Source organism: Anopheles moucheti, chromosome 3, assembly GCF_943734755.1.
Source record: "Anopheles moucheti chromosome 3, idAnoMoucSN_F20_07, whole genome shotgun sequence".
Taxonomy (NCBI): Eukaryota; Metazoa; Arthropoda; class Insecta; order Diptera; family Culicidae; genus Anopheles; species Anopheles moucheti.
The window spans coordinates 66,982,456-67,004,242 of NC_069141.1; the positions used below are offsets into that span (position 1 = coordinate 66,982,456).

At 44.6% G+C, this 21,787-nt stretch overlaps 3 protein-coding genes across 4 annotated transcripts; 2 read left to right on the top strand and 1 right to left on the bottom strand.

Moving 5' to 3' along the window:
• Window positions 1-12,587: 12,587 nt before the first annotated feature.
• LOC128300577 (glycogen-binding subunit 76A) lies at window positions 12,588-15,530 on the top strand. The gene is made up of 2 exons (XM_053036690.1): window positions 12,588-12,734; window positions 12,983-15,530. Exons 1-2 carry the CDS (start codon window positions 12,588-12,590, stop codon window positions 14,924-14,926), a joined length of 2,091 nt encoding a protein of 696 aa, XP_052892650.1. The 3' UTR covers window positions 14,927-15,530.
• A 793-nt stretch (window positions 15,531-16,323) lies between these two features.
• Window positions 16,324-18,517, bottom strand: LOC128303344 (pentatricopeptide repeat-containing protein 1, mitochondrial). Its single transcript, XM_053040269.1, has 2 exons — window positions 17,050-18,517; window positions 16,324-16,979 (listed from the first exon to the last, which is right to left on the bottom strand). Exons 1-2 carry the CDS (start codon window positions 18,448-18,450, stop codon window positions 16,338-16,340), a joined length of 2,043 nt encoding a protein of 680 aa, XP_052896229.1. The 5' UTR covers window positions 18,451-18,517; the 3' UTR covers window positions 16,324-16,337.
• A 367-nt stretch (window positions 18,518-18,884) lies between these two features.
• Window positions 18,885-20,901, top strand: LOC128301771 (uncharacterized aarF domain-containing protein kinase 5). 2 transcript variants are annotated; one of them, XM_053038399.1, is made up of 3 exons: window positions 18,885-20,297; window positions 20,352-20,516; window positions 20,591-20,901. In XM_053038399.1, the coding sequence occupies exons 1-3, from the start codon at window positions 18,919-18,921 to the stop codon at window positions 20,697-20,699; spliced, it is 1,653 nt and encodes a 550-aa protein (XP_052894359.1). In that variant the 5' UTR covers window positions 18,885-18,918; the 3' UTR covers window positions 20,700-20,901. The 2 variants fall into 2 exon arrangements, with proteins under 2 accessions (XP_052894359.1, XP_052894360.1); XM_053038400.1 differs by having other exon boundaries at window positions 18,885-20,167; window positions 20,591-20,744.
• The last annotated feature ends 886 nt before the right edge of the window (window positions 20,902-21,787 follow it).

Consider the following 21,787-nt stretch of genomic DNA (forward strand, 5'->3'; position numbering starts at 1 on the left):
TTAAGAACTCCCAAAAAAGGATACTTTTATAGTAATAACGTACAATCATAGTATTCTGAACAAAATCTATCCACCTACCTTTTCGGCAAGATCAAACGGTCAACCAACGAGTGCCCAAACTTCAAACATCTCGCCGGCACAACCAAACCCAAAACACGCATGCGCGATTTATGCTCTTTCACATTAAAGCGAAAGATAGAAATGTTGTGTATGTGTGAGAGAGAGAGAGAGAGAGAGAGAGAGAGAGAGAAAGAGAGAAACAGAGAGAAGCATGGTAAAAGAGCGGAGGAAACGCACAATGTTGTTTTGCAATTGCACTGAGCATAGAACGCATTTGTACGGCGAGTATGTTGCTGCTACGAAGCAGCGAGAGCAGACGTGTAGTACAACTTTTTTTTTTTGACAGCTGCGAGAGCGTATCAGCTGGTGAGCGACGGTTGACGGTATGAGCGCGCGACCTTGCAACGTCCTTCTCTTGACACTTTGGCTTGGCTAAAACGACGAACGGACGGCAAACGGACCGCTGGCGCTTTCACGGTGGATTGACCTGGGGAGTCTTTGCCAAAGCGACGTCCGCTGCGGAACATCTTTCGAGTGCCTCCGTTGCTGGTGCCACGCTGACACAGAGCACCACAGAATCCCATTCACATACCCACACACACACGCACACACTCACCACAGCCTCCAACCTCCCACACGAAGCGTGCCAAGCGGGAACACTTAACTACAGAGTGCGGTGTACACATATCGGAATTCCAGCGCACCCTTCGTTCAAAAGTGATCGAGCTGTAGGCGGTTCTCTGTACGGTGATACTACTTCATACGCTTCACAACTCCAAAACCCCTTCAAAACCGATCAACCCTCACCGATCGGTTGCCAACCCGTCGCCCAGTGCCCTTACCGGTAAGCCCCCCCCCAATCTTATCAGAAGGACCAAACACTCCCACCGGGAAGGGCGAGAGTAGCAACAAAGGAATGTGCTAGAACTGTCTCGTTGCTACCATCAAAGCAATCCTTGGTAATGGAAGTACATTCAGTGCCCGCACCACGTGTTGTTTATGTGATGTTTTCGGTGTTGCAAGAGTATCCTTCGGTTGGAAACTGTAGTTCGCCACCATCCGCGCGTAATATTCGCGCGCAAAATGAAACCGAATAATTGTGCAAATGCTTCGTGTAGGTGTTGGTGCGCGATGTGTCTGTGTGCCGGAATTACCATTACTATCGATTGAGAAGCTCTCAGGACCTTCCGGAGTTGACCTTTTCAAAGATACCTCCGTGGCAGGAGGCATTACCTCCCGTTGTTCGTTCGATTTTCTTTCAAAGTTGAAAAGGACACTTTGTTTTTTTTTTTTGTTTGTTGCTCTGTGTTGCTTGTTCTACCATTTATCCAGGTGTCTTTCTTTACATTTCGTCTTCAGAAACGGCAACAGCGGTCCAAGGCTTCCCTTGGGAATGATGATGAAACAGTCACCACACCAAACCAAACCCTAGCCGTACCTGTATACCTGTTTTGGAAGAATAGCATCCCGTGGCTATTCTATCGCAGAACACGGGATTATCGCGTTTTGGTGTTTGGTGCTATCGGCAGCAATCCTCTCGTTCGCATCTCTAGCCCGAAGAGTGTACGAGAGTGGTTGGGATCAACTTCATCCCAGATCGTTGGTAACGATCGCAATATGGTGGTGAATCGGTGTGTTCCGTGCCATAAGTTCTTTGGAACTCTGCTCTGCGGTCGTCAGTGCTAAAGTGGTGCTCAGGTTGAAATTCAACCAGAAGTTCAAAAGTGGTGGTCGAACGTGAGTGTGCAGTGAGTTGTGTTGCGGAGGTGCTCGGAAGATTACGTATACGAAACGGCTCTGCAGTCTGCCAGTGCAACAACAGAAGCAAGAAGTGAGAATTTCCTCTCTAAATTTTCATCCGAACCCTTCGAAAGTGCACTAAGGGCAATGTTCGTTAGTTTCGCTGGCAAAAAAAAATAATTAAATAAACAAAGCATCCTTTAACACACACCCACTCACGTAGCCCATCATCGATCATCAACACACACCCACGCCCACAAGTGCTGCATTGTTCTCATAGTCAAGGTGCACAAGATCATCTTTTTACGGTGCTGCAAGTGCTATACATTGTTCGGTGCGGTGCAGATTGTTGTGTGGTACTTATATTCTTGTATAAATGCAATAGCCCTCATAGTGATATTATCCATCTCCCGTGTGTGTTTGTGTGGCGTGTTTGTTTTGTTTTTCGCGATTGTCCTTCTGCGTTCTGGTGTGGTCCTTCGTGTGTGGTGTTGACGCGTACAAGTGCATCGAAATTTTGTGCTCACTGAACAGTGCACGCGATCAGCGACCGTGATACAGGGCCGGGTTCCGAACGGATCTTCACCGCCATCGCAGTGGTCATTTTGGCGACCAGACTGCTCATCGGCGGCTGTCCACGACGACCGAACAGACTGTTACGCTACGCGCATACTACAACCGAACTCCACGTCGACCCTAACCGGTGGTTTTGCAGTCGAGCAGCTGATCCGGCATCTGTTCGGCGCCGATCAGCTCACCATCAGCGTCACAGTGACAGCGATTGTTATAGGACTTCTAATAGAGCTACGGTAAGTCAGCGAGCAAGCGAGGGTTCGGATAGGATGTTTTTGGTCACGCATGCGTGCATGATCGTGTACCGATTTTGTTTTTCGGTACCGTAATGTGTCGAGATCTTCTTAGACGCTCGCTACGAAATCATTCTGACCTCCATTTGAACTTTTCCAGCCGGTGTCAGTCCGCTCGTACAGGCCACGCGTAGCGGAACACACGCGATGATGGGTTCGATCCAATTTTTCACTTTCCCCCACTTACTAAGCCAGCACAAGTGTGTGTTTGTGTTGATCTGAACGCACATTGCTGATTGACGAAAAGATCTTCAACACTTTAGCTCTTCTTGACATTTCTTTTAACGATTGTTATCATACTTGATGCATTTTTTATTAAAACGGAAAATCCTAACAAAACAAACAGTTTCTGTCGGTTTGTGTTAAAATTGTTTACTAAAATTGCACCGTTCGTTCCAAAAATAATTTGCTTAACTCTAATGTTTGCGTAGGTCGAATTCCCTTCATAATATATTTAGTATTCAGCGATTCAATACTTCTTTTCGCGTTACGAATCACATTCACAATTGTAATTTCTATGTTTATTTCGACAATTATAGTATATCTTTATTAAAATTATTTTTTATCACAGTAAAATGTAACATATTTTTGTCAAAATTGACAAATAAACAATGCCACACACTAAATTAAACGAACTGTCAAAATTTTAGAGATTCGTGTACCTTTAGTGTAGACTACTTACAAAGATTAATTCTGACGAGTGGAAAATTTAAAGAAAAAAATATGAAGAAATGCTGTAGGTTAGTGGTAAAATTACTTACTTACTCACAAAAATGAATTCTGACCAAATTGTAACTAATCTTTGAACATTGTCCAAAAGATTCAATACACCCACTGTACTAGTGATGCAATGTTTGATGTTTACTCCCAGTAACTTTCAACATTCTGAATTTAAAAATGTAATGTTTTCCCCTTATAACGGCCATTTTACACAGCCACACAAAAGAACGCCTTAAACCATTTAAACTTCAATAAAACCAACTGGAAATATTATTTTATGTTGCATCACACATTGACCTGATACTGTTTAGATCAGGACTTGTGCGAAATTATCCCACACAAACTCACACGCTCGCTTTCTCTTTCCTCCGATTGAAAGGAGAAAAAAATCTATTTTCAAACCCCCGTGTGCGCCCTGCCGTCATTTTCTGTGCCGTGTGTGTAAGTCGGGCTTAAAAATAAACAACAACCCAAACCCGTATCAATTTTGTTTTGTCGCCATTCCGCAAAACACCTGAAGATCGTGGTATGCAATATTGAACATATTGGTTTGGTTACTATTGCCAACGGAAAGGGGAAATGATCAACTCTTACCTGTACGGTACGAAACGACGAGTTCACCTAACCTCCACGTTGCATGTTGTTGTGTGAGCATTCTACCACAAACATTGTCCGGTCGGAGTTGACGTACTTGCCCACCCACGGGATTGAGTATGTGATGCCCTCCCAAGGCTGCACAGGTAGATCATGGTGAAATGTCACGATCAGGTGATGATTGACGCTATTGGATGCGAGCTAATGGGGGTGGGCCAATGGCCGAGCCCTTAACCATCGTTTGTAATCGCCCGATTGGGTACCAGCTGATGATGATCCCACGACTGCCGATACGCTCGTGCACCGTTTTATTAGCAGCGCACGCTGAATATAGATTGGAACAGCTTCATCAACTGACTCGCGGGTAGCCAGACAGTCTGACGATCGGGCCATTAAATTACGCCGCCAGCAATGGAAACATGGCGCCGTGTAGAAGGTCAGATGATCCAACAAAGTGCAACAGTTGACCACAGTTCGCGTATCTTTCCGCTCCTTTCGGTACACGATGGCCAAAAGAGTGTTCCTTTTGATTAAGAAAATTCTCTCGGTTTGTTGAACTCACACATTTTTGTATGATTGTTTCGTTGATAAGCGAGCGTGATGGTGTTATTTATATAACCAACCCTGTTTGATTACTTTATTACTCCGAAGCGCGCTATATCACTGTTATCGATCGCCGTAAAACAAATGCACATCCCTGTAGAGATCGGTTCCATTTGAACTGGTGTGCCGCAAGCAAGGAAACTGCACTGTCATACGGTTACTGCACCTACACGGTATAACGGCCAGGCCAAGTTGCTCACACCCATCCCGGACTCCATACACCAGCCATTTCTTGAACTGCATTCGAAAAACAGAAAACAAAACGCAACACTCGTATATCTTTCGGCGCGCACCCATTCCGCCCACAGTTGCTAATGTCATTTGAAGGTGACCACACGCTCCGGAGCATATATATTTTCTTCACAACTGTTTCCACCCAGGCCGGGGTTGGGTTTGGCCAAATTTACGACATACCGTGTTCGTCTAGAACCATCATGCGGTCGTCTCCCAGTGCGCTTTTCTTCATCTTGAAGGTGTTCTAATGTGTGTTCCTTCATCGCCTACGACACTTTCCGACAAAGTCTTTCCGAGCTAATCAATCGAACGGGATTGCATCATTTGCTGTGGGTTACATTGATCTTCTCCATTACATTGCTCTACAAAGCAGCGTTGGTTTACCGTTTTCTATGGTCGCGAGGGGATTTTTTTCGGAACACGCGCACGTGCTTTGCTATCTTTGGCCTTGACCGTGGTCATTTGTCGAATAAATTTATGAATAGAGAAATTCACGCCAAATTGACGCGCCGCCCGGTACGAACGATCAGTGCGTGCAGCAGTAGTAGTACGATCCAACGACCACCAGGCGTCTCCATGGAACATTTTTTCGCGTTAAATTAAGGGGGTAGTCTACTCGGGCCGAATTTTATTATTTATTTTCATTAAAACTGCTTCTAAAACTCTAGCTAGATGAATTAATGCTAATTAATGTACAATTAATATTTTGCTGACTGGCCAACACAATAGTTGGTCCAAAAGGAGAAAAATTCAGATTTTTCCCCACTAATGCGCTTAATGTCCTGTTATATCCTGCGAAATAATTAAATTAACGAACACTAAAATAAAAATTTAAGCTTTTCAAGAAAAGAACTGTGAAGAAAAATCGCTTGCCAAAAATGTAAAAACCTCCCTTTTAATAGTGAAGATAATCGAAGTTTTGATTTACTTTTAGAGCTTAAGAGAATAAAGCATTGCTTTTCAGCAACTTTGGAACAGAGTGCATTAAAAAACTTCACACATTCAGAACGTTGCGAACCGAATTACGGACAGGTTCAAATTCCGGCCATTCTATCATTCATATTTTAGCTGACTATTTCTTTTATTCTGCTTTTATTTATTTTAATTTAAATTAATTTAATCGGCAAATTGGATTATGATTATTATATTGTTTTGTATTCCGGACAGTCGAAGAAAGTTGTTATTGTATACAGACTTTTAGAAGAAAACCACAACAGTAGGCACAGAAATGTCACATCACGGAGGGGAGGGGGAGGGGACCGCCCGAATGTGCCCAAAATCGCGGACAGGGCTGTCTCTTTATATTCATTTCGACGGTGACAAGTTTAAACCTTGATAAATGTATATTTAGCATAGAAAACGTGTGATTTATCAACCTTAATGACATTGTTTTCGTTCGAATAATGAAATTTAACTTCAAAAGTGTCAAATGTCTTTGCAATGTCATGATTTTTTACAATTATTTCGAGTTATTTTCGTGGAAAATTTAATTTGTTCCTCAAATTAGAAGATTTTGCTCTATTAAACCGAAATGTGCTAGAGGTGTGACCAATTTAATGTGCATTTACTCCATAATAATATGTGAATAACAATAATAATATGTAGAGAAGCTTCAAGTGTTCGTAATTCGATCCAAAACGGTAGTTTTCATTATAAAAGCCAATAAAAAAGTATAATAATCCGCAGAGTATACTACACCCTTTACTCGATTCGTAGACCTTCGGTTCGGGAATCGTGGTACCGGACAAAATGATGATGGCATTTCGTCATTCTATCGTAAATAAAAACCGGCCATCCATTTCCGTGGAAATTAGATGGGTGCATTTAATCAATAGGGTGTAATTATTACCGAGTTAGTTGCTTGCCTTTTACTTGACTCTTATTTCATAACGTAAAAAGGCGTTCAAGCTGTACACGGCTCACCTTAACCTCAATATTGCCCATACACTACACTACACTGAAGCGACCTCCTCATAGTCCGCAAGATAATGCTCTAGTGATAACCATCTGTATCAAGCACAAGCTATTTGAGTGATTCATTTGATTGGCGCCAAAGCAACCATAGTTTTGGCCTTGACAGTGAAATTGAACCGGCTGTACGATGTGGGAACGGTCTTCTTTATGTGAAATTTTACGACCATACCGTTTAAGATGAACTAAATTTCGGGCCGCTCTGTATATAGTATTCAATTAGTATGAAATTCTTGGATCTGGTTCCAGATTTCTATGCTCTGCTCTCTCTCTGTCTCTGCGAGCTGTGGTTATAATGCCTCCTGCTTTCCCAGGCGGGGTTGTTATCAGGCGATCGTGTTGGTAAACATTCCGCAAACGAATTCACAACCATATGACGCTTGCGAGACGCCGGAGCCGTCTGCTGTCAGCATAACCCGCACCAGGCACAGGCTGTCCGATAACGGCCACTGTTTATTGTTTACGATGTACGCTGATACGGAGGTGGACGGATTACACCGGCCGTTCGGCCGGTGTCTGTTTCGTTGGGTCGGTGCAACGGTTCATGTTTACCAACGATTAGGAAGTGCAGCAGCAGCGCAGCCGGGCAATGGGATCGAATCCGTAGCGCCAACTGCTCCGCTCGAACCGTTTGAAGCCATTTTTTTGTTGTTGCTGGTATGTTTTCTAACTTCGTTTGCATTTCGATGAAACAACTGCACACTACCACCCTGTGCTCCACGTGAGTGTTGCATGAAACTCACATGTGTCTGGTACCATATATGCTCTCCTTAATTAAGGGATACACTACTGCCAATCACGTAATAAGGCTACGAATGAAGGGAGTAATTGGGATGATGATTATAAACGTTAACTTTATTTTTGTTAATAGTGTGGAAATAGTACCGTCGCTATAGCTAGGTTAGTACGTATACACATACTGTCACTTCTACCGGAGGAAGAAATAGTGCGCATGTTTCACAAACATCTCATTTTCGAGGAACATCGAACAACTCAGCATCATAACGCGATTCGTTACATCATGACCAGGCACGTGGCTAGCAGTGGTTAGTTGTGAATTAGTTCTCTCGTTTTCAATAGCCGTTTGTGCCGGACCTTGGCAGTAAACTAACATTACCCTATTATCAGTTCAATAATACCTGTCATTACGAAACAAATTAAACAATAATAAATTACATGTACTGTCTTTGCTTCAATAATTTTTGTAATGGGAATTGGCACAGAATCGAATTCATCTTACAAAAGCAAGATCCCCAATAATGGGGGAAGTATTGTACCACATCTACCTCTACATGGTCCTCTTCAACTTGGAAAAAAAGGACAATTACAACTCTCCCACAAAAGGACAATTGTGATTGCACTCTTCACATCATGATGTGTGAGTTAACTCAAAATGTAACTCTTCTCGACGACCTTCAACTTAAGATTTAAATCATGAATTAAAGGTCGCCGTGAAGAGTCAAATCCTGAGATAACCCTAGCAAGAGTTGAAGGGCGATTTTCTTTATTCTCACTCGTTAAGATTTGAATCCTTCGAATGATTCAAATTTCCCATCTGAAAGGTTAAACCGTGTATAAAAATTACAGTTATGGTAATAAATATAAAGGCAGCACTTTTTTACCAAAGCATTTAATTCTAGACAACAAAACAGGTAAACAATTATAATGATTAAGAGTGTTTACTTGAAGTACGCATGCGAATTTGTTGTAACTAAATTGGTTTTAGCTTCGATAGTTATCGTATACTGGTTTTTATACTTCATAATGTCTGATTGAATGCATTATTTGGTGGAGATTGGGTAATAATAATAGCCAGAAATGGCAGACCAAGCGAACAAGAACTTAAAGAGATGGCGCTACCCTTTTGTGTGCTGATCGATAAAAGAGATTGTAGACGACTAGTGGCAGTACAAGAAGGTGAGATAGAAGGTGCTATAGATATTCACAAAATGTCGGTTGGTTGCATGATTGAAGATACTACGAAAGGTTGAAGTTTCTTTCGCCTCTGTGCATATATTCACAACCGATAACCGTATTATCCTTTCTCCTTCAACTTCAACTGATCCTGTCGAGGACCTAGACGTTAAAAGATTTACATGAAATTGTATGCTTTTTGCCCAAAAAACCCCAATTGTTGCATTCATGAATGGTATTAATTAAGTTAATTAAGGGGTCAATCCGATGCTTTGTACAACAGTGGAATTCACCTTGCTTCTCTCAATAACACTGTTCTGGATTGTTTCTGTACCAAACAGCCAAACAGACCAAACAGCTGGCTGTCTACCGTTGGGAAGAATCTTTCGGCAACTAAATTACCAGTTCGATCATGTTTCATCCCACACCACACTTCACAGTCAATAACGCAAAAATCAACGTCCTTCATGATATAACCCACAACATAATGCATCATAGTGTCACAGCCAGTAGTTTACCATTGAAAATCATCTATAATTAAATTGTAGCACTCGATGGCACCACGCACACCGTTTTGCGAGCAGTGGCGCGATCGCCGCTTCTCTCGTCGCGCTTTAATTACTACTATCGCCCGCTGTCTGACACTGACAGACACGTTGTTAGTGAACCGTACCACCGTAACAGGAACCAGCTCGGATCGAATTTGTCTAATCAGCGTTTGCACGAACACAGCCCCACCTTCTATCCGCTTCGTATGGATCGAACCCGCCCGCTACACGCGTGCGACATTGACATTTAGTCTTTTTTTAGGATACAACAAAAGAGATCGTCCTCCGGGGCCACATCGGCAACATTGCTGCTGCTTGCCCATTGATCCGACCGAAACACTTGTATCAATGGCACATGCCTTAAAGCTTTGCTCGGGCGCATGGCAGACGCGTTCGACATTGCGCCACGAATTGCGTGTGTACGGTTGTGTAGAGCGTGAACATAAACGCCCTCAAGCTCATGTTTTGCTGTAGGGTTTTTGGTTTTTTGTTTTGTTTCGCGTGTCTTGGCTGCGGCGTTGTTTTGAGCTAAGAATAGGACGTTTCGCAGCATCGGTCGGCCACCGTCAGCCGGATTTTCTCAACCATCAATTGCTCTGTATCCTTCTTTATCCTTCGGCTTTCCCACACACACACACTCGTCGGTTCAGCTGGGTGGTTACATGCGCACGCATGTTCCATACCTTCGAAAATTCCGTGTCTAAATTCTTAAGAAGGAATCAGCTGACATTTTGTTGTTGTGCAACGCAACGTGTGCCCGACATGCGAAGAGGAATTTTAATTATCCTTTAATTTATCTTTTTTCCAGATTACATGAAGCTTGGTCACTCTACGTCTGGTGGTGGATCATTTTGATCAGGTTCTTATTGATTTTTGTTCACTTACGTTTGTTCGTTACGTTTTGTTCTAGTGCTGTTGTTTCTGGTTTTGTGTTTTTTTTATTGTTTTATTGTTTTATTGGTTCTTGGTAAGATGTACGCATAGTTTTTTTTAAAGAACTCATTTTAACGTTTTTTTATTTCCAAACACGTTCATTACATTGGCACGATTACAGGGGTTTCGAGTTTGACTAGAATGTCCTGATGTGTATCTTGAATTCTCAGCATGTTTTTTTGGAACTTGTCCTGGATCTCAGCATCAGAATCCTTGATTTTCATGAGTCCTCAAAGATTCATGAATCCTCGTAGATTAATGAATGTCTCGGCGAACCTGATTTTATATTTTTAATGTCTTTGCTTTTGAAATTATTCTAATATCATAAACAAAAAGAATAGGAACACTCTTGAATCATCATGTTTCCGAAGAGATTCGTGAATCCATGAATCTAGAGGATTTATGAGTCTGTGAGGATTTATTGTGGATTTTTGAATCTTGAGTGTTTATGAATCTTTAAGAAGTTATGAATCTTTGAGGATTTATGATTTTTTATGGATTTATGAATCTTGAGGATTTATGTATAGTTGGAGATTCCTGAAATTTTAAAATAGAAATTTAGATTCATTCAGTCAACTCAAAGATTCATTAAAAATTCAGGAATCTGAATCTGATTTACCCAACACTAGTTATAACCTTATTTATTAATGCGTTCGAATATAGGTTCTCTTCTCGTTGATGTGTTCTCTTGTAAAGCGATTTGGCTGAAGTTAATTTAGAATACTGTAGATGATTTTAATTTTGATTAAGGGAAAAAAGTGTTGCAATTCAAAAACCCTTGAATATGAATAGTGAAAGTTCCAGAAAGTGCAAAAAATTCCAGATCTACCTCGTCACATTCTAGTTCGAACACGAACAGTTCTAGTGCAGCTTATGAACTCGACAATCCTGCATTGCAATTGATATGTGTGAATAAAAAATACAGTTTACATCGCTTATTGTACTGCTTTGAACATTGAACTACACCACAAGCTATACACCTTTTAATACGATCGATCGATCGACACCTGAATACGACAGCCCCATGGCTTGCTTTCTTTGTACGCGCGCATCACACAACTCTGCCACACTGGTTTGTTGATGGCGTTCGTTAAGTTAGAGGATCGTACGATACAGCGAATGCAAAAGGCGCCAGACAACAGTATTTATAGAAAGTTCGTAATAAAAAAAAAATAAATCCCCCCTTAAGCTGATGATTTTCCGTTTGAAAGTAATTTTGATCGAAGTTGTTGTTGAGGCGCCCTAGTGATAAAAGGAAGTATTTGGGTTTTTGTCTCTGATTGTGAGATCACATTATAATTTCTCAATAAAACCAGTGTTTGCTTTAGAGCATACAACAGGAGCATGAATCAGGAGTTTCATACTGTGACTGTGTGAGAGGAAAAAAGGAAAGTTCAATCGGCGAAAGTGCTAGAAGTGGGGCCAGTAGTAAGCGAAACAATAATGTCCTACCCCCGATCTCCCGTTTAAAATGCTGACCGCCAAGCATCCCCCTTTCGCAGCGGGATTCGCAATTTAATTCATCAACCTCCACCACACCCTTTGGAACGGTGGCAGTAGCAACATGCGTCAGCAGTGGGGTCGCGCGTTCTAGTGAACGCCATCCGTGCCATAAATAAATTTAATTGAAAAGAAGCAAAACAGAAAAAAAACCCTCACACTCACATATATAAGGGTGGTCCGTTTCGTGCGTTTGCTTGTTGTATCGTTTGGATGAGTGGAAACGTTTGCGAAGATCGTACAGAATTTGATCAAGAAACCAACCGAAGATCGAAAAGAAATCGCTGAGCGCCAAAAGAAAAGACATCAAGAGCCATTTGGCAAAACATTTTTATTTTTCTCTATTCCGATACGGATTTAGCCTATGCAAATCCGATCGGATGTGATGCAATCATCGGGTGGAGGGTAGCATGTGATCCTAGTGATGGCGTATTTTTGTTTTGGGCAAAACGTTTCCATATCGCTTGCTTCTTTAGGTACTGTTTTGCTTTTATTCGTGAATCGATACGGCTTTCGAGTGCTTAATTGTCTCGAAGTCAGGGTAAGAATTTGGCTTTGGATAAAGCTGGAAGGAGTACAAGCAGCAATGGCAATCGCACTCGCTGGTAATCGCAATACACTCGCATCAGTCATATCCTTAACGTTAATGGTTTGATGTCTAAAGTTTTTAAAAGAGATAACAATTTACATTAACCATCTGGCATTATTCGCTTCTAATGATAGAAACACATACTCACCCTGAATATCGGTATCCCATTCACGCTGTAGTACGCCGGTTAATAGATCAGCTTTGCCACATTTTTAAACTGAGGAGCTCCTGGTGGAATATTGCAATTGATCGTGTTGTTTCTCTTTTGGGTCTGTTTCTGGGTTATTTTTTTCCGACAGAAACTGCCTTGCTTCCATGACCACATCGGGCGATCCGTCAGCGACTGGACCTGACAGACCGTGCGGGATCACCGCACTGCTGCCGAGCGGTATGTCTTGCCGGAGCCGTGCCGAAGCCTTCGCCCGAAGCTTGCAGTCACGTTTGCGGAACCTTGGCTCCCAGGTAAGCCTGCATCGACCCTGACCGAGAGTCCCTCAGTTTGCTGTCTTCGTCCCGTTCCTGCTTGAAGTTGATAATTCTGTCTGACCAACTGCATCGCCGTTGTCAACTCTATTGTTCTTTATTAGTCATCAACAACATTCGAACACAATATTCTTCCTGCTTCACTATCATTTTCCCCCTTTTTGAGCCTAGAAGACACTACCAAAAGACGTGGATTGAGATTCATTGGATGATTGTTTCGTTTGCAGGGCAGCACCGGTGATGACGATGATGACGAGGGTCGACTTACGGCGGAGGAGCAACAGCAACAGCACACGGAAAACACCTGGCTATCGGCGACCTCGAACGACCAGACCGGTGTAACGAGTCTACAGCCACTGCGCATGATTGTGGCCAACGAGGCCGACTCCTGCTTTGACTTTGGCCTGGAAGCGGAAAGCCCAAGTTCCCCCGTGGAGGAATGCGAGTACACACGGTTGATCGAAACGGCGACAGCCACACCGACCAGTTTGCCCTCGATTGCGACCGTCAATGAGTCGGCCGTAGTGCAGGCACCCGAATCAGGCTACGTCTGCTCATCGCCCTGCTCCACACCGCAGGGTTCGGCCGCGAGCAGTCACAGCAGTTCCTCCGACTGTCAGTTTTACGATCCGGACAGCTCCGACCCAGAGCAACGGTCGGTCAGTGGGTGTGAGTACTACGACTGTGCGATCCCGGTGGCCGGTAGTTTGCGATCGGTGGGAACCGGTCCGTACACCTGCACACCGTTAACGGGCGACGGCACGGTCCAATCCGTCGTAAATCCCACCGTCGAACCGGCGAAACATGTTGACAATATCGCACACAAACCCACAGCAACTACCTCAGCGAATAATAATCCCTTTACCGGCGTTAGTCTATTTAGTCAGGCGGCGAACGGGCACATCCCGGGCTACACCGCAGCCGGTGCGCTCGACAGTGACAGCTGTTCCGAGTCACTTCCACCGTCCCAGTCCACCGAATCGAACATCTCCACCTTCACGGGGATGAGCTCGAACTCGAACAGCACACTGCAGGACGTTACCATGGAACCGCTGGACGATCAGCCGGGTGCGGATGTCCCGGACAGTGCCTACTGCTCGGTGCCACATCGGATGGGCAACGGGCATGCGATCATGCCCCGCGGTACAGTCATTAACGCCGACACGGAGCTTGGCCTCATGGGCCGCGGGCTGAAGTACGAAGAAGACACCGAGGGTGTGCACGGTGAGGATGGTGCGGACGTTGCACAAAGCACCACCCAAGGGGCGGCGATCCAGATCGCGGAGGTTGAGAAAATCCTCCACGATTGTACAGTGGCCGATCGGCAGCAGGAGAGCGTACAGAACAATCACGAGCACAGCCGTTACAACGATGCGGATGACGACGACGACAGAAAGCAGGGCCGCCGGGCAACGATGTCGTCGGGCGACGAAGATGAGGAGGAAACCAAACCGCAGCGTATAAGGCGCTGCTCGTCGCTGAAGACTGGCAAAACCCCACCCGGTACGCCGGGGCGGAAGAAGATCGTCCGGTTTGCCGATGTGCTCGGGCTCGATCTGACCGACGTCCGGACGTTTATGGACGAGGTGCCGAAGGTGCCACAGTCGGCGTTCGAGGATCTCACGATCGCACCGGCGATCGAGCCACCGATGCCGGAGATCATCAGCCTCGGGCCGAAGGTGGACCGCGTGCTGGTGCCGCTGTTCCAGCAACCGGGCGCACTGCCCTGCTTCCTCGACCGGGTGCGCGAAAAGCAGGTGAATCTGGAAAATGCGGCCGTTACCGATCCGATCACGCTCACCATCACCGGCACGGTGCGGGTGCGCAACCTGGACTTCCACAAGTCGGTGTACGTGCGGTACACGCTCGACAATTGGCGCAGCTACGCCGACCTGCAAGCCGTCTACGCGGAGAACTCGTGCGATGGGTTTTCGGACAAGTTTAGCTTCACGCTGCACGGCAACTCGGTGCAGGTGGGGCAACGTATCGAGATGGCGATACGGTTTCACTGCAGAGGGGAACAGTTCTGGGACAGCAACTACGACACCAACTACGTCTTCCAGTGTTTGCCGATCACCCAGCCGACGCCGATGATTGCGGCCCGCCCACTGACGGAACCGTCCACCATGTTAACCTCCTCCGAACCGGCATGGTGCAGCAATTTCTACTAGTAAGAACACACATGGCTAAAGCGGCGTATCAATGCAGTGTAGTGCAATGAAACACTCAAATTATGTGCCATCCCGCCCCAAGGATGTGCTTGCTTGGCCATCGGTTCGTATAATAGGGTCGTAGTATTAATGAACTGTTTTTTTTTTTGTTTTTAATTCGAATTTCAAGCTATTGTAGCGTCTGATCGTCATTTTAGATGTACCAAAGTTTTGTCCGAACGCACTTTGAAAACAAGGAAGCAAATTGGGAAGCGAAGTGCGAAAATATACGCAAAAGTAAAAAGTGCGAAGAAATACCACAACAAAACACTACAATCTGTTACAAACGTTGGTCAACTCCCATTTGAGCGAAAGCATCACTCGAACGAGGTATTTTAAGCGAAATAGTCCCCCATTTCGATATCGTCTAGGCAAAGATGAATGTCACAGGATGAATAATCACTGTTGAAAGCTTTAGTAGTTTAAAATCAGATGGTAGAGTTTAGCAGGTAGCAAGGAAATGCAAAACGGAAACACTGTGGAAGAGATGGAGTGTGCATCGCGTGTATATGAGAAGGTTGTTGAGCGAGCGTTAAAAAATATTATGTTTGCAAAAGTTTATGTTACATATATTACGTATGAATGTGTGGATAAGAGAAAAAAAAAGCGGGACAGCTTTTCTTCGCCATCAGCGTGGCGTGTAAATAACGAATGAACAAAGCTAGTGAAACGGCAAATGAACGGAGATGGAAAAGTCTTTAGGGAGTGAGCAAAAATCGAAAGAAAATTAATTTTAGACACGATGTGTCCCGAACCCCCCGAACCCGAAACCCAATTGGCAGCGTGAATTGATGATTGAAAGTGAAAAGAAAGGGCGGTACCACATTCGATGTTTGTATTGGGACGATTGTAGCGACTGTAGCAATATGAGCAGGAAATTGCAACATTATAATAAACATTGTGTCTTATGATGTAAATCAGAGCATTGCAGCGAAGTATGGAGATCCTTCCTCCCCGTCCCTCCCGTCCCTTGTCTCCCCCATTAGAATGTAATTTCATCCCCAAAGTTTAGTAATGGTAGGAATAGCAATACTGAAATGTAATTATTATGCTGACTGTCAGAAAGGTATAGGGAACTGCATCAAAGTGCACGGAACATGACACACACACACACACACACACCTCACTGGCCAACAACTGGAGAATAACTTCTCACCGGTGGTCGGTTCTGTACGGAGGCCAGTTTTACTCAGTTAGAAGAAGTTGAATAAAGTGAGCATTATTGAAATATCAAACTGGACTTCAGTATATGCAGGAGGTTGTATATGTGATAAAAGATGCAACAGCACGGTAAGCAATAGAAACTTTTGGTAAGTTTTCAGCTATACATATTCTACTGCACCTTTATTTAGGTTGCTTTTCACGGTTGCGTCTAATGTACCAACCTTACTTCATTCGTTTGATCTTCTACTTTTTTAAGCACACCATCATTATCATCATCATCATCAGCGATCGCATCCACGTCGACCTTGCGTATCGAGTGCTGTTTCTTTCGCTTGTGGCGAAGCTTTGGGTTTTTAACTGCTTCAAAGCCATCCGGTTGTGGTTGTTTGAACTGTTCCCAGGGATGTTCTCGCACAATGCCGAGCGCTTGGTCTAGCGCAAGTCCCTGCAAGCCCATATATTCTCGCCACGCGTCCAGATGCATTCGATATCGGTTGTACTCCAGCTTGAAATCATCCCGTCCCTTTTGCCGTGGTTTGGCGTCATAGTCGCGGTCCCGCTTTTCACACACCTTACCAAACTCGTCCAGGTGGCGCAGGAACGGTTCGTTCGGTTTCAATCGTTCCCGCTTGACTATGTTCAGCACTTCCGTAATGTAGCGGAAGTTGTTTCTCGCGCAACCCTGTCGCAACATGGCGCCGAGAATTTGTATGTTCATGCGCACGTCCGCTTGTTTCATCATGGTGAGTAACGAACGGGCTTCCAGCTGCGTTTGGCATCCGAGAGCCAGTACACCGTATGTGACGATATCCGGTTCCAGATTTGCTGCCTCAATCATGTACAGCACTTCCTGGAGTAGAGAAAAAAATAATATTAAGAAGCAATTGGAAACCGGAAAACATGTGCACGTATCTCCGTACCCTAGCTCCTTCATAGTCGAACCGCATCGATCGTTTCTTGATAAGAATGTTGAAGAAATCGATATCACACGCCAATTTTAATTGCTTTATCGTTGTCAGCAGCTGCTTCTCAGCTGCATACGTCGGGGGAATCACATCCAGCAGCTCGGTCATGGTTCGTACGTCCGGCTCCACGTTGCATCGTTTCATTTCGGCGAAAACATTCGATGAGCCACCTAACAATAGCAAACGATCTTCCGCTTTTCGCACCTCGCCCAACTTTACCAAGCTACCTAAATGGGGGTTTGGCGATAGCAGATCTGGCACACCCTCGTGATTGAGCCGATCGGTAAGTTCATTGTTCACGTAATTGATTTGAAGCGATGGGGTGCTTTCCGCGGTAGGCTGTTCCTTTTCTGCAAGAGCACCCTCGTTCGCTTCGACTGTTGCTAACTGTTGCTGGGGATGTGCAATACTTTGGCTGAGAATTTGTTCGATGACTTGTTCCATTGTTTCCAGCTCACCAAGCTGACAGTCCCGGACGCAACGGAGCAACAGATTAAACGAGTAACGATCCGGGCCGATCTTCATACGATGCATCCTGTGCCACACTAGCAGCGCATGTCGAAACCCATACTCACGATCACTGATGCATGCCTGCAGCAAAAAGTTAAACGTGTCCGTCGCGACATTCAGTCTGCGTGCCACCATTTCATCGACCAGCTGAAAAGCGGTCATCAGATCACCGCATCGACCGTACGCTTTGATCATGGCATTGTAATTTGTTTCGTTCGGTTCGTATCCCTTCTCTATCATGATTTCGCGCAGATAGTTTGCTCGTTTAAGTCCATCCTCGAGAAACGGTGAGATGGCACATGCATTAAATAGCGATGTGTACGTTCCGCCAGTCACTTTCAACCCATGTTGCTTCATTTTATTGTACAGCTGAAATGCTTTCTTACTGTATCCGACCCGTGCACATCCACCAATCAGCAGATTATAATGATAGTTTACCGGCTTAACACGATCCTGCTTCATCCGCACCTCGACCACATCCAGTGCTTCTCGGATGCGATTGTTTTTCAAATGATCTTTTATCATATCGGCATACTGGCGCACGGAAAGCTTCTGCCCTTGCGAGGGTATGTTTTGCAGAAAGTCTTCCTCCTTTAGATCGCCTTCATCGGCTATTTCCGGTTCATCCACTTGTGGTGATAGCGTTCCGAACTGATCTGGGCTGTGTACCGCCACAAGGTGTGAATAAGCATCTTTTCTGTTTAGCTTTTTTGCGAAGCCGGTTGGAGATCCGTGCAATCCTAAAACCGGCGATCCTATCGTGACGAAATATGGCTGGAGGAATAATCGTGCACGGAACTGGTTCAAACATTGCCTTCGGAGTGCGTTCAACATTATCGTTGACATTGTGCAAATCACTGGAAAACACTTTTAAACCATTTTTACAACCAAACGTTTTCACTACGAACGTTGTGAAAACATGTGTTTTTGTTTACCTAAAACTGACATTTCGGAACTGTGCTGCCAGCTTCAGCGACGGTAAACCGGCTGTCAGTTGGCTTAAGGCTCTACTACACAACTGCCAAAATTTGGATTCAAATTTTAATAATGTTAATGATTACAATAAAATGAAGAAAAGAAGAATTGATTTGAAACTAGCTGTTTGAACCTCTGTTCCAGTAAAATGGCTTGTTCAAGCGATTATATTCTCTATCCGCGGCTTCGCTTACATTTCAGTTGATCCCCCCTCCAATATCAGCTGTCACTATTTGTAAACAAACCGGGAACCTGCGATAAATTACGTAAACAAATCGCTTTAACTGCAGTATGGTTCGCACTCGGTGAACGGCGCTAGTTTTATCTATTTCGCAACAAATGGCCAATTGTTTTTGGCCAACTTTTAATGTAACATTGCGAAGATGTTTTCACTCATCACGTTCTGCCCAAGGTGTGCCACGCAAACGAGCTATAGCCCGCGGATTTGCATTGGGGCTGACTGGTAGCATTGTTGGTGCCACAGCGTACGACGGTTTGGTGAATCGATTCGAAAACGTACAAGGTGCCCAACGATTCCTACGTTCCCTCGCTATCGGTCTCAGCATCTCGGTTGATTACGCCTGGAGCTTGAAGGGGCTCCAGGAAGGCGATGGTCTGTACGAGGCAGTACTACCCGAAATTCATTTACGATCGGCGAAAAAACTACTCGATGGATGCCTTGCGAATGGTGGACTGTACATCAAAATCGGTCAAGGTGTAGCCGCAGTGAACCACATCATACCGAAAGAGTACGTCGACACGCTTCGCCAGCTGGAGGATCGCTGTCTCACCCGGCAGCCGGGCGAGGTGCGCTCATTGTTCATTGAGGATTTCGGATCACCGCCGGAAGAGATATTTGCGAGCTTTCAATATGAAGCGATAGCGGCCGCTAGTTTAGCCCAAGTGTTCCATGCTGTCACCAAATCTGGTGAGGAAGTAGCGGTCAAGGTGCAGTACGCAGATCTAAGGAAACGATTTGACGGGGATTTACGCACGATTATGTTCCTACAGCGACTTGTGGCACTGTTGCACAAAAATTATAATTTCGGATGGATTATAGACGATCTGCAAGGAACGCTTCGGGAGGAGCTGGATTTTATACACGAGGGTAAAAACGCCGAACGTTGCTCCAAAGATTTGGAACGTTTCGACTTTGTGTACGTGCCGAAGGTGCTGTGGAACCTAACAAACGAACGCATCCTGACAACGGAATTTATCGATGGGTGCAAAATAAGCGATCGCGACGCGATTCAAGCAATGCAGCTAAATCTATCGGAGATCGATAAACAATTGTTTACCACCTTTGGGCAGCAAATTTTCTCAACCGGGTTCGTACACGCCGACCCACACCCGGGAAACGTGTTTGTCCGTAAAGATCCGTCCAATAAGAAACGACTCCAGCTCGTACTACTCGATCACGGGCTATACGAACAGTTGGCACCAGGTGTACGGGAAAATCTTTGCCGTTTCTGGGAGGCGATTGTCCTACGGGATCACGCTGCAATGCAACACTACTCAAACGCATTGAACGTAACAGATTATCGTACGTTTGCGGAAATACTGCTTCAGCGGCCGCTGGAATTGAAAGGTACGGGGAAATTCTCTACACGACTAAGTGAACAAGATGTTGCGTATATGGCGAAGCAAGCGAAGGAACATTTTGACCGTATCATGGGAACGCTAAAGTCTATGCCAAGAAATTTAATTCTCGTTATACGGTAAGCAGTCCTATTATTGATTGATGATGCTTTATAAATACTGATTGTTTGCAGCAATCTCAACACGATACGTTCCATCGCACGGGATCACGGCGATCCTATCGATCGGCCGAAAATATTGGCTCGCTGTGCACTGGCTGCTCTCTGTCCGTCTCGACGCGATGTACGCAACTTTCTGTGGGTCGCTTTTCGCAAGTTGCGCTTCGAGTTTCTCCTGTGGTGAGTTAATGGAAGTGGAAGCCTTCCAGCATTAATTTAATGCACCATTTTTACTTTCGCTCCTTTCAATGTAGGCGACAATCGTTCCATTATTGGATCGTAAGCTATTATCTCAGGATGCTGACGAGAGCTGGTCGTTCGCCGGACACTTCCCATCTGATGAATATTAATGTTGATGTGTGAGCACGGTTTAGCGCAATAGAGTATTGTGACTCATGCGTTTAGTGTACGGCTATAACTTGTAAATAAATCGTAATTGATTGCGTCAAATCAACGGAAAACAATTAAATTAATTTCGGATTCACATTTACTCTAGTGCAACAGCAACTGTTTTCTATAGTGTGATTAGTTATACAAACTCTTTATTTCATAGTAGATAGTACATTCCTTGAAATTAATATTCGGAAGCAACGAGTGAACAATTTGTCCAGGCTTTAGTTAATTAGGTAAGGAATATTTAAAATAAAAAATGAGAAGTAAAGCGTTTAATCATTAATCTTATCGCTTTAGATTAGCAAAGTGAGGACCGACCATCAAGGATTCGCTTGGCTTCTTCAACACACGCTTCTCCGATTGTGCCCGGTCGAAGATTTGTCAAACCAAGAACCATCCGAGCTCCTTTCTTCAAATATGCATACCCCAGTCCCGGAGTACCATTTAAATATTTCTTCCAGGACCTTGGATCCATGTTTGAAGGACACTTTCCGGCTTTCTTTATAACGTCATCCATATCCGTTTCAGGAGATGCCATTGCATCAAGCTGACGATGCACCGATTTGATCGCACCTACCAAGAAGGCTTCTTTCATCGGCAAATTCGTACAATCACGGAGCATTTTGGCATTTTTAGATCGCTCATTACCCAAAACGGTTCCCACCGTGTGCACGAAGACCTGTAAACCATCGTTACGCTTGATTGTGGCAATACTATCCTGTCCTAGTCCCATGCAGTAGAAATAAGGTGCGTAACTGTAGGGATCATCTAAGGCGTTTCTGGGATCTAACAACTTTTTTGCATCGTTAAATGCCCGGCCATTCCATATCCAATTAAGGATTTGGCTACTGTCTGGCACATCCAGGAGTGTGCCCAAGTGAGGAATCAGTAAATTTGCGTTGCAGTTTTTGTAACGCGTACATTCAGTTCCTACGCGCATTTTGCATTCCGCATGATCCGGAAACCTTTCGAAGAACATATCCAGCGCTGCTGCCATGGATAGATAGTTTCGATTCGATTTCATTGTACCGTAGAAATTTGCCACATCTTGATGAGAC

Coding starts and splice junctions, on each gene's coding strand:
- LOC128301771 (XM_053038399.1), top strand. CDS start 18,919: ATGGCCAATTGTTTTTGGCCAACTTTTAATGTAACATTGCGAAGATGT. Junction 20,298..20,351: donor AATTTAATTCTCGTTATACG/GTAAGCAGTCCT, acceptor GATTGTTTGCAG/CAATCTCAACACGATACGTT. Junction 20,517..20,590: donor CGCTTCGAGTTTCTCCTGTG/GTGAGTTAATGG, acceptor CTTTCAATGTAG/GCGACAATCGTTCCATTATT.
- LOC128303344 (XM_053040269.1), bottom strand. CDS start 18,450: ATGTCAACGATAATGTTGAACGCACTCCGAAGGCAATGTTTGAACCAG. Junction 16,980..17,049: donor TCGACTATGAAGGAGCTAGG/GTACGGAGATAC, acceptor TCTCTACTCCAG/GAAGTGCTGTACATGATTGA.
- LOC128300577 (XM_053036690.1), top strand. CDS start 12,588: ATGACCACATCGGGCGATCCGTCAGCGACTGGACCTGACAGACCGTGC. Junction 12,735..12,982: donor TGCGGAACCTTGGCTCCCAG/GTAAGCCTGCAT, acceptor TTTCGTTTGCAG/GGCAGCACCGGTGATGACGA.